Source organism: Garra rufa, chromosome 6 (genome assembly GCF_049309525.1).
Source record: "Garra rufa chromosome 6, GarRuf1.0, whole genome shotgun sequence".
NCBI lineage: Eukaryota > Metazoa > Chordata > Actinopteri > Cypriniformes > Cyprinidae > Garra > Garra rufa.
Genome location: NC_133366.1, coordinates 14853020 through 14868852, shown reverse-complemented (window position 1 = coordinate 14868852; position 15833 = coordinate 14853020). Strand labels below are relative to the sequence as shown.

General features: G+C 40.2%; 1 protein-coding gene across 1 annotated transcript; it reads right to left on the bottom strand.

The window, feature by feature from the left end:
* Positions 1-6: 6 nt before the first annotated feature.
* prr36a (proline rich 36a) lies at positions 7-13689 on the bottom strand. Its single transcript, XM_073842346.1, has 5 exons — positions 13019-13689; positions 12670-12757; positions 8062-8216; positions 5363-7981; positions 7-3202 (listed from the first exon to the last, which is right to left on the bottom strand). Exons 1-5 carry the CDS (start codon positions 13617-13619, stop codon positions 2154-2156), a joined length of 4512 nt encoding a protein of 1503 aa, XP_073698447.1. The 5' UTR covers positions 13620-13689; the 3' UTR covers positions 7-2153.
* Between the last annotated feature and the right edge of the window lie 2144 nt (positions 13690-15833).

The window sequence follows — 15833 nt, the reverse complement described above, 5'->3', positions numbered from 1 at the left end:
CAGAGCATTATGAATAACGCTGTTGTATTCCTACATATGTCTTATTGTAAATCAGCCCAGTCAAAGCTATATAGTTATTTTCAGTGCATTTTTTACTGCTGGTTTGTGTGTCTATACAGTAGCTTTCCCTGTATGGTATTTGTAACTGTGATATGTCAAGTTATACAACAGTAGTTAAACCAGAATACAGTGAAAGTCAAAATCTACCTGGAATTCCTGTTCCCTGATTAAAATGTAAAGCGGTTCCTTTGATATATACTAAAAAAAAAAGTTGATTTAAATAAATGCTCCTACATTTACAGTGTCAAACACAGTACTATACAATCTCTAATCTACTTCACAGCACTAGACAAACAGGCAGTACACCAGTACAGAACAAATGAAATTAAAACGGTAATCTCTCTTCATAATACAGTAAACAGACTTAATCATTGTCCCTTTAAAATAATATACATGTACCATCACATGAGACAAAAAAAAAACAGATAGTAGGGGCTCCAATAATCTAATTGTGCTTTAACATTTCGCTGGGCCAAGATCAATCAACTCATTCAAACAAAACTCACCAGATTCACAAACATCAATTGTACTTATTATCATAAGTAATATAAGTTAAATTTGGGTGAACATAATAGGCCTACTCATAATGAGCACTGAGGCCTATTGAATTCTTTCAGATTTTTTTTCTTGTAGTGGCAGAGAAATACATAGAGACAGAACAATTCAGAAAGACAAGTTTTTCCATTCATACTAGATAAGACCAAACAATTTCTCTAACCAAAGTAGAGAGAGTAAACACTTGGGAGACTGTTGTGACAGTGTATGAGAGTGCTTATTTAGCAAAAAGTCTTTCCAGCCCTCTAAACATCAGAGTCAATCTCAGGCACAGCAAACCAGAAAACTTCATTTCAACTGCATGAGCGCAGTTACGAAAGCTGCTCCTCGTTCCTCAAATAGATTATGATCATTCATAAATCGGACAGGTAAGGGAGGCACAGTGTTCAGAAGGTTCACAGTAGAGATGATCATTTGATATAGCTGCACAGAGTTTCCTGTGTCATTAAAAATATAATAATAATAATATAATTAAAAATCCCTGCAATGGCAAATGTTGTGGTGTCAGCCATTTTTAAAATGCTACAGCAGTGCATATACTTGAGGAAAAAATTCATTACTTAGTACTTCATGAGTCATGCTTCTTAAGATAAGGATTAGACCAAAAAAACTAAACCAAATCGGTTTAACTTTTTGGATAGCTGTGCATGCTTTGGAAAAATTGTAATACCGTCTTATATTTTACATTTATCACAATTACTCAATGAATTAAACATTTCCATTTGGATCAACTACAGCTGTCGAATCAGCAAGTTTACTTTAAAATACTTTTAACTTCTGCAAATAGTGTCGAACAATAGAATGCGCAAGCCATGAGTTGTTCAATAACAGCATTTTGTGCTATTCAATTGCACAAGATCTGAATTAAACAAAAAAACCTGCTTGAATTTTAAACCTGCATGTTTCCATTTACCTCTAGGTTTTATCTTTTTCACTGATCTTCTGCTCAAAGAAGTCAAAAAAAGAGGCCCATTTTGTTTTAACTTGCTTAGTCACTGGGTTGGCATTTTGCCTCCATTGTGGGTAGAGGGCTTGATAATGACTAGGAGATAAATGTATGTAGCTCAAGCCAGCAAGACATCTCCATTAAGGCTTGAAGAAATGGCCTTTTGGCATGAGGGCAGGTCAGATATGGCTGATCAATTTTGGCAGGGAGGTTTTATCAGTAGCATAAAGCATGGACTGTAATGTTTCATTGCTTTTAGATGGGTGGGGAGTGGAAATGAAAGCTTGCTGCACTAGAATTAACTGTCAGGATGAAGACAAATCAAACAGAGCAAGATGGTGATAGTCCAGCACACTGTTCTGTTCTGCAGTATCAGTTTCAAGTTCACACAATTTTTGTGCTCCAACACTTGCCAAAGCACTGCAGAACAAAAATGGATGAACCAGTCAAATCCGTGACTACATCCTAAGTAAGATTTTACCAAGAGAAGACTTCATTATCTAATGCTACAACATGCGCTTCCCTACTGGTGGACCTCAAAGTCTTTCAAGTCCAAAAGTTCATATTTGGCAAGCATTTTATTCAGCTTTTCTCAGTGATGTGTTTCCAGCTCTACAACGGTCCACTCACCCTGTGCAGAGCTGCCTGGAGCCTCAGGTGAGAAGCTGCTCACAGATGTCACAGTGGCTGAAGGGGGTGCCAAAGGTGGCAACAAATTGGGCCACAGGCTGCTTTCAAGGGGGCTGAGTGTCCCACCTGCTCTTCCGGGTAGCAGAAGAAGGGGCGAGCAACTATCTCCTGCAAGCAGTAATGTCTGATTGATGAGCTGCTGGACAATGTCCACCTTCTTACCCCAGTCGAACTCCAGAGGTGGAGGTCGTTCAGGAGACCCCAAGGGAGAAGGACTGTCTTGGTCTGCTGAAGGCTCTGTCTCCTGTAGTTCTCGCTGTGGATCCAGTGTAGTAGACTCTGGGGAAGGTGTTGTGCATTGTGAATAAAGCTCAGCAGAGTCATTTTCTTCAGTGGATCTTCGCACGTCTTCTTCAGGGGACACATTAAAGGAGCTTTTTTCTTCTACTACTTCAACCACTCCTTGGTCTTCCTCCTCTTCATCTTCCGAGTCACTCGTTTCCACAGTTTCATAGATTGTGGTGAGACCTGATGAAGGAGAGAGGACAATTGGTGTATGCACCTTGTGTTTTTGCTGTTGCTGCTGCTGTTGTTGTTGTTGTTGTTGTTCAAGTTCTTGTTGCCACTGCATGATCTGCTGCCGCTGCTTCAGTTCTTGCTCTTGCTGCTTAAGTTGCAACTCAAGTAAGTTTCTCCTCTGCTCCTCCTCCTCCTCCTGCTTCTCACTTTCATTCCTTGCTTGTTTCTCCTCTTTTGCTTCTTCTGGTCTTGCTTGTTCTCGATTACGTTTCTCCTGCCGTTGCTGGATCTCATGAAGGTGCTGTTGGTGTTGCTCTAGACATCGGAGCTGTGTGTTTGAGACCACATTTGGTATTCTGGGAGGGAGGTCAGTGGGAAGCCGTGGTGGTTGGGTCACATGGGGAGCACGTGGCCGGAGACGAAGTTTGGACGACATCGTCATTTGGATGGAAAGCAAGTCATTTGGTTGTGGCGGAAAGTGGGAGTTTCTTTCTGTGAATGAAGCAAACGTGTTAAAAAGGAGAGTTAAGCAGAATGCAAGCAATAACGTCAAAGACTGCAAAGTGTGGTAAAGCCGCAAAAAAAATATTGTGGAAAACAAAAACTTTCAGATAGAAGATTGAATGATTTTAGTGGAGAAGGAATGAACGACATAGCTAATTGGTGACATTCTCAAACAATTTGTGAAGATACTTGTGCAATAAAAGTGGCTACACCCTGTATATGCAGTAACTATTGTGAAGAGCAAACAAAAAAAGCAGATGAAACAAACAATCTCCCTTAATGTGACAAGCTGAACACATGCAAAAGTGAGCGCTCACCATGCACAGTACAATACAGCGTGAAGCAATTTTTTTTTTTACAATGAGAAAACATGACCCATCAATAGACCCATGCGTATAAAATAAAACATGCTTTACACAATAACCCACCCCCGTGTACAGCATATTTCTTTGATGAGGGTGATCATGCTTAAACAGAAGAAAAATTACAGATAAGTGCACTGTGCAAAGCAAGTCCAGTTTTGGCCATTAAGAACAACCCAGCATTGGGATTTATTGAAGTCCAATTAGTCCAGGTAAATGCGTCAAGCCGGGTCCTTTCAAATAGCTTCAGCTCAAGCTGTTAATAATCAGAGTGATTAAAGCAGTTGCACCCAGTTAGTCCCAAAGTGGAAGGTGTGCAAAGTCTACTCCAGAAGCAGCGGTATCAAAATACAAAGATGGAGAACAAAAAAGGAGGTGGAGGACTTAAAGCACCTTGATAGAGGGTGAGATCCAGGAGGTTGGTGGGGTCAGATCTTGTTTTTCCTCCTCTGGATGGTAGGGAGTTGAGAGGAAGGCAGGGTCAAAAAGGAAGGGAGGAGGAATACAAGCAGAAGGCACATACTGGCATAGAAAAAAAAAACACTCTCCTTCTGCTGCAAGCATCCTGTTTTCTTTACATAATTCTGTTACAGAAGGTTCAATGTGTTTTGTGTACAAGTGCTTATATGCAAGTTTACACTTCGGTTTTAGCAACTACCGTCTAATGTCACCACAAACATGGTACCAAATGGTTTAAAGTAAAGGTAAACAAATAAAATAATTAATTATGACTTAAAATGTCTTCTGAAGCTTTAACAAAACAAAACAATACCATGAATTAGTACCTTAGATTTACATTGTTTCTAAATATTGGATGCCTAATGAATATACAAATGAACTGAAATCTTCATTCGGCTATTTCAAGTGTGACCAATTCGCAAGATTGTATAGCCTTAAGTCAGTCCTGGAGGGCCACCATCCTAAATAGTTTAGCTCCAACCCCAATTAGGAACACCTCAACCAGACAGTCAAGCTCTTACTTGGCATACTAGAAACTTCCCGGCAAGTGTGTTGAGGCAAGTTAGAGCTAAACTCTAGGACACCTGCCATCCAAGGACTGAGTTCTGGCACCCCTGGTCTGTAGTGAATGATGAACAGTGGAAATTAAAACAACCAGTGCAAATCATCTTAATACCCAAACATCAAGAAACATACAGAGCAAAGAGAAATCATGTTAAATATCTAACCTTTATTTAACACTAAGACATTAAGTACTCCAAATAAACAAGACATAAAAAAGTAAGGGGTTAGCAAACCCTAAAGTGCAGAAGAGAGAAACATGTGAAGACATGATATGGCGACAATGGAAAAGGAATGAAAGACTGGTATTTAGTTAATAGACAACAGAATACAAAAAGCAATGAATATGCATTTGTTCAGTAAAAAAAATTGGTAAATACACACAAAATATGTTGAAAGTCCATTACATTGTTCATTTTTCTTCAATGGTTACTTTTGTCATTTTGAACGACTCCACAAACAATTTCATGCCAGTTCAGACCAACACCCATTATTAGATTTAAAAAGAATAGTTGAGAAAAACAGTCACCTTTAGTGTAAATGGTTGTAGCTATTGCACATACAGGTTCTAAGCCATATACTTGTAAATGTAATTTCAATAGCTGTATCATATTGTGAAAGTGGCACTGCTGAATGAGTGTTTTCTTAACTGAATAAAAAGACATCATAAACAGGGAAACCCCAAGCTAGACAAAACCCTTATATAGAGATGACATCAACAAGGTACACTGGAAGGTGGATTTTTAAAGTGCACTCTATACGTTACCTGCTAGGGGACTATCAGTCTTTTCGCATATAGTGGAGTAGTAGGGATGCTGACTGTCAAGATCTTGTTCATCGTCCAGGTGCTGTGGGGATGAAGTATCAATCAAGCCAGACTCTAAGGGTACAGCTCTTGGTACTGAATCAGGCTCAGGAAGCTCTTTGGACTCTCCACACAGCATGTACTGTTGCTCTGGGTAAGACTGGATCTCTCCATGTTGGCTTTTAATAGGGTCAACCTTTTCCTCAGATGCAGGAGTGGGTATCAGGGTCAACTCTTTAAGAAGAGATGGATCCTTGGCCTCATCTGGGAGCTGCTCTTCATTCTCTAGAGAAAAGATCCCAGGACTCTTGCTGCAACTCTCGGCAGACGACTGGGCATTAGAGTTGGAGGTCATGTAGTCGAAACCATAGGATGCAGCAGAAGTAGCAGACTGAGGGGTCTCACTACCACCACCTCCACCACCATTCTCCCCACCCACTTCTTCACCTTCCTCTAGAGTGGACAAGTTTTGCCCAACAGGTGCTGTTTCGTGGGCATTCCCAGTGCTGGATAGCTCAGCTCGAGGGTCACTGATCTGCATTTCTCCTTCAGTGTCACTTGCCTCATCCTCAGTAGCTGATGAAGGAGATGATGGAGCAGTTGCTGGACCACCCAGTACATCATCAGCTGGCAGAGTTTCAGGTTCTTCTTCCTCATCTGCACGTTCAAGGTGGATGCCTAGATCCTTCATGATATCCGGCAAGACAGCAGGGACAGGGTTGAGTGGTTCTGGCTGGAGCTCCACTTTAGAATGAGTTTCTATACCTGAAAAGTTGTCTTTCAGCTCTTCTGGTATACTTGCATCTCTGTTACTGTCAGATGCTAGGACAGGGTCACCGGAAGGCCGGAACTTGCAGGTTTCAGAGGGTGTCAAGCCAAGCTTGGGGCTAACATCCCCCTCTGCAGCAGATATTGGGGCTTCTTGAGGCGTGCAAGGTGGAGGCTCCAAAAGGTTTGATGGAGAGCTTCTTTCAGAGCTAACATCAAGTCTTGCTTGAGCAGGTGTCTGTGTTGGGGTTTCTGGGTCTGCTTGCCAACATTCAGAGGAAGGACTTGAAAGAAGTGTTGAGGCAGGTTGTGGTGGCTGGGCCCAGGCATCAGCAAAGCAACTAGGCTGGTTCCACTGGTTTGCCGGAGGTGCAGAAGGAACCAGGGGAGGAGGCTGTATTCGGTTCAAGTTGTCTAATCTATAGTCTTCGGTCAAGTCATCCTCATCTGCATTCCCATAACTTTCAAGTCCACTCTCAGTAATGCCCTCACTTGCCATTTCTACATCTTCATCCTCTTCATCATCCTCGTTGTCATGATGTTGCCTATGAGAGTCCTCTGCTCTTTCCGACCCAACCTCCATGTCACAGACTCTATCATCATCATCGTCCTCATCATCATCATCCTCATTAGTAAGAATATCAGAAACCTTCTCAAAGTCGGGGGACCCAACAGATGCACCTTCACCATCAGCTCCTTTAAGGCTCGCATCTCCTAGATCGTCCATGCTCTCAGTGCCCTCCAGGACACCTGGAGCACTTAGCTCTGATGCTCCCTGCTGGCTGCAACTCACATCCTCAGAGTCAAGCTCAGAGAGCAAGGCCCCTGCCCGCCAAACGGAGCCAGCAAGCCCAGCAGACCCTGGTCGAGACTCTTCAGTAGGCTGGGTGCCACTCATTTCTGACAGAGACACTTGTTGACTGCCTTCCCTCTCTTCTTCTTCCACATCTTCATAACAGTCATTGTTAATCCGTTCAGCTTTTTCAGCCACCTCTACACCAGAGGCCACTATGGCGGCAGCAGCAGAGTTATCAAATTGGGAAGCCGTTAAGGCTTCCTGCTCAGGTGCTTCATGTGCAACTGCTATCACAGCTGCAACTTCTTCAACTTCTCCAGATGGCTGCTCTTCAGATTCCTGATCGACTACAGTTGATGTCGGACAAGCCACTTCAACAGAACCAGCTTCTATTAAGGCCTCTTGAGCCTCTGGCTCCGTGTTAGAAATATCCAGCACACTTTGGGAGTTGACATTAGTGACCTGCACATCTACCTTTTCCTCAACATCTAAAGAATAGGCTGGAACATCCAGAGAGCTCTCTACAGTTGGAGTAGCTTCAGGCTCTGAAACAGACTCTTCCCTAGCTATGACTGCAGCTGTGGCTGTGGCTACAGCAACAGTAGCTACTGCAGCTGCCGAAAGTTGCACAGGTTCTGCTGCAGATTCTTTATCTTCAGGTATTGTTGCAGGTTCTTTATCATCAGGCTTTCCTTTGAGAGACTCTGTCAGTTTAGCTGGCTGAAGCTTCGCACCAACTATGCTACCTGGTGGTTTATGACTGGGAGATGCTGCAATGTTCTTGCCTGATGCTGGTCGTGAGGGATTGTTTCGTGAACTAGGAGGCACCTTACGTGTTGGTACACTTTTTTTGTCATCTGGTTTGGTTTGAGGTGCTTTGACGCTAGGTAGAGGTCGTCTGGTAGCTGCAGCTGGTTTTGGAGCCTCTGAACTTGAAGGCTTACTGGCAGCAGGACGGGATATTGTTGAGGCAACTAGTTTTTTCGCAGATGCGGTTGTGCTCGTTTTCCCAACATCTATAAATGACAAATAGATATGGTTAACATTATGGAATAAACAAAAATGTAAATACAAACATAACACAATGGTACGCCACCTTTCCGAGCAGCTGATGCTGTAACCAAGGGTTTAACAGGTTGTGTAGCAGTGCGGTTTGTTCTAGGAACTGCAGAAGTAGATGTAGTTGTACCGGTTACTGTTCTTCCTGTAGCTGAAGTAGCAGCTGGTCTTGGGGCAGAACTTCCAGTTGCCCTAAGAGAGAAAACAACAAAGAGTTTGCTTAGAATGTAGCTTAGAAAGAGTTTATTTTTGCATGTGTTTTACATATTCAGACGAGGACTTTCAAGCTATAGTTGCTTGTTTCTTTAGAACGCCTTCCAAGATATAGTTTTTTTGCTGGCACATGCACAAAACAGGCTCTTATCAAACTAGCTTCCTGTCTTGGGTAAAAAATCTGTAGTCCGCATGCGTACAATAAAGCAATTTCAAGCAGCACCAGAAAACCAATCCACTGGGGCCATTCATCAACTAATGCATCTACATCACATTTCTCGAACCTGAGAGAAAATGACTTGGGTAGGGAGGAAACAGGAAAGGGAGGGGAGAAATGGTGTGATGACGGGAGTAGGAGTGGGGATGGGTAAAGCGTTTTGTAAGCAATACATTAGAGAGAAATGGATGATAATTTCCTTCAGTCTAGCCTACCCTCCCTTAATGCAGCTGCTTCCTAGTTTCCCCTTTCATGTTCTCATAGGAGAGAATTAGTGATGAGAAGATCACTTGCATCATCTCACATGCAATTTAATAGATGCTTTTAGGCTTGCAGTTTTGCAGTTCACAAATTGCCCTTAACTAGATGACTGACAGTCATATTTGCCCTAACCGGACCTAACACTCTAATAGGATCTGATAAAGTTCTCGCTTACAGGATGGTGCACAACAGGATGTGCATCACAGAAACAAAGAACGCTAGTGAAATGCTATGGTCACAGTTCAGTGCCACTGTATACCCATTCACTTTAATGCTACAACTAATCAGACCTGATAGTAATAAGACAATAATGATCAGAGTAATGCAAGGAAAAAACTGATAGCTCATTAACATACATATATTTAATGATATAATTAAGTACAGTCAAACACTGCAGAATGCCATTGGAACAGATTAACGTCTGTTTAAATGTCATGACCATTGCACTCTGCAGAAGCCTTTATGATCAAAGACTTCTAGTAAGCAAGAATCAGAGCCATCAGAACTTCAAAAGATAAACATGTCGGAATGCTCAATTCAATGCCAATAACCATGGCACAAGACATAGTCCAGCTCTTTGCACATACAATACAGCCAATGAGCACACTTCTTATAGTACACAATAGAGAACACGGTCAAATGGCTTGGCCCCAAATTCCAAGACTATAACATCTCCCCCACAAATTATTCAGAAACAACAGCCAATTGTTAAAGAATGAGAACAAAAGAACTGGAGTTTCCCATTACAATTCTGTGACCTACATAAAGTTTATTTGTACTAACAAGGACACTGATTAAACCATCTTTGGCCAAATTAAAGATGGCAACAACAAGAAGAAAATAGGACTGCAATCACATTACATAAATAGAGAGCAACTAACGTAAGAGCATTACAGTATAAAACAAGCACAGCATAGCAACTGGTCAACAACTTTGTAATTTTATCTTCATTTCTGTAGCATCAGATGCACCAAAACTCATTTAAAATGATGCAGATGGAAAGTACAAACCAAGAAGTTTCCACAGAGATGCTGACCTCAGGCATCCAAATGTTTAGGTTTTTACAAAAAAAAAAAACTTTGCTTTTCTAGGCCTCATTATACTTGTGGGTAAACAGAACACAAATTGTCATGGCTACGATTTTAATAAAACAAGATTGACAGACAAAAACTAAACTAAACTAAGAAGTTGAGAAGTTTAAGATGACAATATAAAAGAGGTCAAAGACGTTCCTATAGGAACAATCTTCTTTTCCACAAATGGAAAGAACACAACATCCACTGGCACAGACATTTGCATATCAATAATTAAGTTTTAATTAAGCAACTGTTCTGGATTACACAAGTGTCACTCAGCAAAGCCTCAGGGCAGTGAATTTCCCTTACATTCCAGTTAAACACTGTTTTAAAACTTTTAACTCCTCCATTCATTCTAGACCTTTAAGGATGTGTGGGCCTTTTATTTTCAACCTCATTAGCACCATTTCAAAATTTATAAGCTCATTCATTTTTAAATGTTTGTCTTGTGGTGTAATGTAACAGAAGCCATCTGGTTTACCAGTAATTTTGTAGCAAAGGAAAAAGAAAAACAAACGTCGAAAGGCTAACCAGCAGTTTGGATTAAGGGAAATTAAAACAGTCGATGACTCAAGAATTAAAAAATTCAAGAGGCTCACTTTGCAACATAGACAAAAAACTCCAAATGCAAGGGAAATTTGATTTAGTCAGCACAGCACTTATCCAAGTCCCATGAAACTACAAACTGAGTGAGTGAGATGGTTTAGTAAGAGTTGCAAACAATGAACTCTGGCAAAAAGTCTTCTCCTAGGAATGCCGGAAAAACCTAGCCAGCATATATACATGTACCATTGAAAGAGGAGATGAGAGGATTGTATCATGTGGAGACTTTAATGGAGCTAGTTTACATTTCCCACAGTGGGAGTGTGATTGTGTTTCTGCACTGCAAACATTTCATTTACAGCTGCACTGAGAATATATATTGTGTGACATGCAAAAAGGAAACAATGATCAAATGAGTTACAGACATTTCATTCCAGACTGAATTCACAGTCAGTGCAGAAACACAGTGTGCACACAAACCACACCCTATAGTCCTGTTTGCCTAAAACAAAGCACGTCCAAGAGTCTAAAGAGCCTTGTAAACTGATGTTACCACATAAATACATAGAATTAAGCATGCAATTAAGCATTGACCCCAATGTCATTCAAGATGTTAATGTTTTTCTTTCTTCAGTTGAAAATAAATTAAGGTTTTTGAGGAAAACATTTATTGGGAGCCAATGGGTTTAAGGTCCAAATGGCTCTACACTATCCCATGGCTCAACAACAGGGAGAAGAAAATAGGACTGCAATCACATTACATAAATAGAGAGCAACTCATGTAAGATCATTACAGTATAAAACAAGCACAGCATAGCAACTGGTCAACAACTTTGTAATATTATCTTCATTTCTGTAGCATCAGATGCACCAAAACTCTTTTAAAATGATGCAGATGGAAAGTACAAACCAAGAAAATACAAACCAAGAAGAACCAAGAACTTCACAAGGAATAAGAGTTATCTAGCAAAATGATTGAACATTTTCTTACAAAAATAAAAAGAGATACATTTTTAATGAGAAATGCTCATCTCGCACTAGCTCTGTGATGCGCGTCCATGACTTAACATTATATAATCATGATGGAAAGGTCACGTGTGGTTAAGTCTGTGTACTTCAGTTAAAAAGGTAAGGTAGGGTGAAAAACTAATCTCATTTTCTCCTCCAACTTCACAATTGTTTAACATCGTTTTTTTAAACATTTTTGTAAAGGGCGTTTGACTTTCTTTGCACGTACGCTTTGTAAACCTTGGGTCGGTCTTCCATCGTGACTATGCGTGCTAGTGCAAGATAAGCATTTCTGGTTTAAAAGTATCGTTATTTAAATAAAAAAATTAAATTTTTACAAATCGTTTCGCTAGATAAGACCCTTATTCCTCGGCTGGGATCGTGTAGAGCCATTTGAAGCTACATTGAAACTGCAATTTGGACCTTCAATCTGTTGGCTCCCATTGAAGTCCACTATATGGAGAAAAATCCTGGAATGTTTTCCTCAAAAACCTTACATTTCTATTCGACTGAAGAAAGAAAGACATGGTGCAACGCGTGCATCTTGGATGACATGGTGGTGAGTATATTTTGTACATTTCCAAACGTAAATATACCAAAACTTAATGTTTGATCTGTGATATGCATTGCTAAGAACTTCATTTAGACAACTTTAAATAAATTTTTCTCAGTATTTTGATTTTTTTTTTTTTTTTGCACCCTCAGATTCCAGATTTTCAAATAGTTGTATCTTGGCCAAATATTGTAATATCCTAACAAGCTTATTTATTCAGCTTTCAGATAAATGTATAAATCTCAATTTCAAATAATTGACCATTATGTCTGGTTTTGTGGTCCAGGGTCACTTATGAAAGTAACAAGCAACTAAAGACAACAAAGACATAATTGGTACATGTAGCCAACTTGCATCATAAAAGCCAACTCAAGTGAAGATACCAATTATCATTCCCAGAGAGTACCATCAACAAAAAGAGCACTGTTGAGCCTATACTCTGGTAAACCCTGATCTAAGCAGTCTTTCAGGGAGTCTGACTCACAAAGGGACAGAAACTTGAGCCAATAACCACCAGACAAACCAGAGACCATTCAGCGCAAAAAGCATGCCATTGATATTTGTATGGCATGTCCACTAAATCGCGTGCAGAACACAAAGCACTTCCCAGACGTGACTTCATCCGAATCTGTGCAGGAAATCTGCCTTATTGATACCTTAAAGCCACATCAAAAGTTGTGCAATCATATACTTCCCAGCATTTCAATTTTCCATTCAAATGCAGTCAAATGTCCAAGCTCAATCCACCATCCAAATCTCCAAAAGCTGCTTTACCTGTTAGTCTTGGGTGCTGCAGTGGGTTTGGCTGTGGCTGAAGTGCTGGGTTTGGCAGCAGGGGCTGCAGCTGGCCTTGGAGCAGGAGCTAAGGAAATTAAATTGAAATAAATCATGTTTCAAAGTAAAAACCCGACTGGGATTGCTCAAGAAAATACTGTTCAAATACAATGATGAAAAGAACTATAAATTAAATATAATTACATTTCTATTTTACACAATGACTCACTGCATCTGAATAATGCAACCCATAATGGAACATGTTCTAATTAGGTTTAGTCATTGGTACATGGCCAAATCCAAAATTAGAAGACAATCTAGTAAACCCATACATGCCAGACCCTCTTACCTGTGGTTTTGGGTTTGTTTGTAGCACTAGTGGCAGGTCTCTTACTCAGGCTGGTGGCTGTGCTGGCAGCCAGTCCGGTCTTTGTTCCACTGGCTGTGGTGGTTGTTGCTGGTTTGCTAGTTCCAACAGTTGTTGCTTTAGGTTGGGCCCTTGAGGTTGCAATGGCAGTAGAAGAGCCAATGGGTTTCTTAGCTAGACCAGAAGGACCAACAGTAGTGGTGGGTTTCTTCTTGTCCGCTGCCGCAGTGCTAGCAGCAATGGGTTTCTTGGTTGGGTTACTCAAAGCAGTCTTTGTGACTCCATTAGCCACTCGGCTTTGAGTTACTTTGGGTCGGGTACCTGGTCCAGTGGTCGTTGGACCTGCAGCAATTTTGCTTTTGATTGGGGCTTTGGATTTGCTTTTAGCATCTGCTGCTTTCCCAGCAGCTTCCTTTGCAGCTGGAGGAGCCGCTTGCTCATTTTGGGGTTCATCAGGTTGTGGGGGTGATGGTATAGTGCCATTTTGACACGCCCCGTCATTCCCGGTTGGTTCTGTTACGGGTTCTGTTCCTTCGGCTTCCATTGGTTCAGACGGTGCTGTGGCCAGCCCATCAGGTTTCATTGCTCACTGGATTCAGTGCAGCTCACACACTGAACCCAGGGATAACAGATGTGTTCGCCAACTCAATAACCTCCCTGTAAGAAAACAGGAAAGACTATTAAATGCTATTTGAAATGACTTTTTTTTGGCTCCACGCACCTAAAGCAACTTCATTTTAACTCTGTTGGAGAGCAACAGTCTCTTCTCGTACGAAGACAAATACAATTAGTATGGCAGAGAAGTGATTTGCTGTGTGTAACAGAATTAAAGAATTTTAAGTAACCATGGAACTGAAAGTGGGTTTAAAAGTAGAACATTCCACTGCAAGAGGAAGCTGCATTTTTAAAAGGGAACCATCCCTATGAAAGGAAACTTGGAAAATACAGGAAATGAAACATTATGTAAGAACCAAAACAGAAAAAGATCAAGCCCAGGTCAAACATCTGACATAAAAAGACTTTGTCATTTTAAGTTGTTTAAAGTCTAGAATGGACTATAACGGTAAAAAGTATGCCTTTAAGTTTAATAATATACATATCTTAAAGTACCACAAGTTACTTTTTACATGTACAGTCAAAAATTTATTCTGACACCAGGTATCATTTTTGATATTTTTTTTTTTACTACTGGGTGCAGGACACCATAGTTCATTTATATAAGGATAGCAAAATAAAGTAAACTATGACATATTATAATAGAAATTCTTCATACAGTGGACTACCAGTAAAATTGATAAAAAATGTGGGACCAAAAGGGATTCAGACACCTTGACCTGACCATGTTTTGCTTAAGTGTTTTTTTAATTGCTAATGCAACCTTTTTACACCACCAAATGAACAAAATTAAGCATTGTTTGGTAATTGGTCAACAAAGTATTGATAGTTGTGTAAATACTGTCATACTAAGAGTTGTCTGAATAATTTTTGGTTGATTGTAATCCGTTACATAGTTTTCTATCAAAGTTATCTGACATTTTCAAGATGAATTCGTTCTGGCACAGTTTAACTCTTGAGATCTTGTCATATTTTATTACCATTTTCTAAACTATAGCGAATAAACTGTTATAATGTGAGAAATGTTAAAAGTGAATAAATTTTGGTTTGACTGTACATATTATATTTAATATGTCATAAAATTTTGATAGGTTTTTGAATAGGTCTCCAAGACATTCATCTGAATTGAACACTAGACTTTATAAAAATCAAAATATTAGGATGATTTATTTGTGCGGATCGTTTACACAGAGAATTTACCACCACCTGCTCTACAGAAATATGATGCCATTATCTGGACTTCATCTACCTGTTCATACAAACTAGTAATTTCCTATATCTGCCAAGCGTAAACAGATGGCATCATTAGAAAAGAATCACCCATGTCCCAGTGTACATCTTTTTCATTAACACAGGTTACACAACTTTGTCTCATATATAACCCCAAATCAAAATCTGGCAGAACTCTAAAAGAGCTTCAATATAACCATTTCACTGGAGCACAACAGTCGTGGCCAAAAGTTGAGAATTACATAAATATTGGAAATTGGAAAAGTTGCTGCTTAAGTTTTTATAATAGCAATTTGCATATACTCCAGAATGTTATGCAGAGAGTTATCAGATGAATTGCATAGTCCTTCTTTGCCATGAAAATTAAATTAATCCCGAAAAAAAAAAAACAAAAAAAAAAACTTTCCACTGCATTTCATTGCTGTCATTAAAGGACCTGCTGAGATCATTTCAGTAATTGTCTTGTTAACTCAGGTGAGAATGTTGACGAGCACAAGGCTGGAGATCATTATGTCAGGCTGATTGGGTTAGAATGGCAGACTTGACATGTTAAAAGGAGAGTGTTGCTTGAAATCATTTTTCGTCCATTGTTAACCATGGTAACCTGCAAAGAAACGCGTGCAGCCATCATTGCGTTGCTTAAAATTGGCTTCACAGGCAAGGAGATTGTGGCTACTAAGATTGCACCTAAATCAACAATTTATAGGATCATCAAGAACTTCAAGGAAAGAGGTTCAATTCTTGTTAGGAAGGCTTCAGGGCGTCCAAGAAAGTCCAGCAAGCGCCAGGATCGTCTCCTAAAGAGGATTCAGCTGCGGGATCGGAGTGCCACCAGTGCAGAGCTTGCTCAGGAATAGGGCTGCAACAACGAATCGATAAAATCGATAAAAATCGATTACTAAAAGCGTTGGCAACGAATTTCATAATCGATTCGTTGTGTCGCGCGACGCAG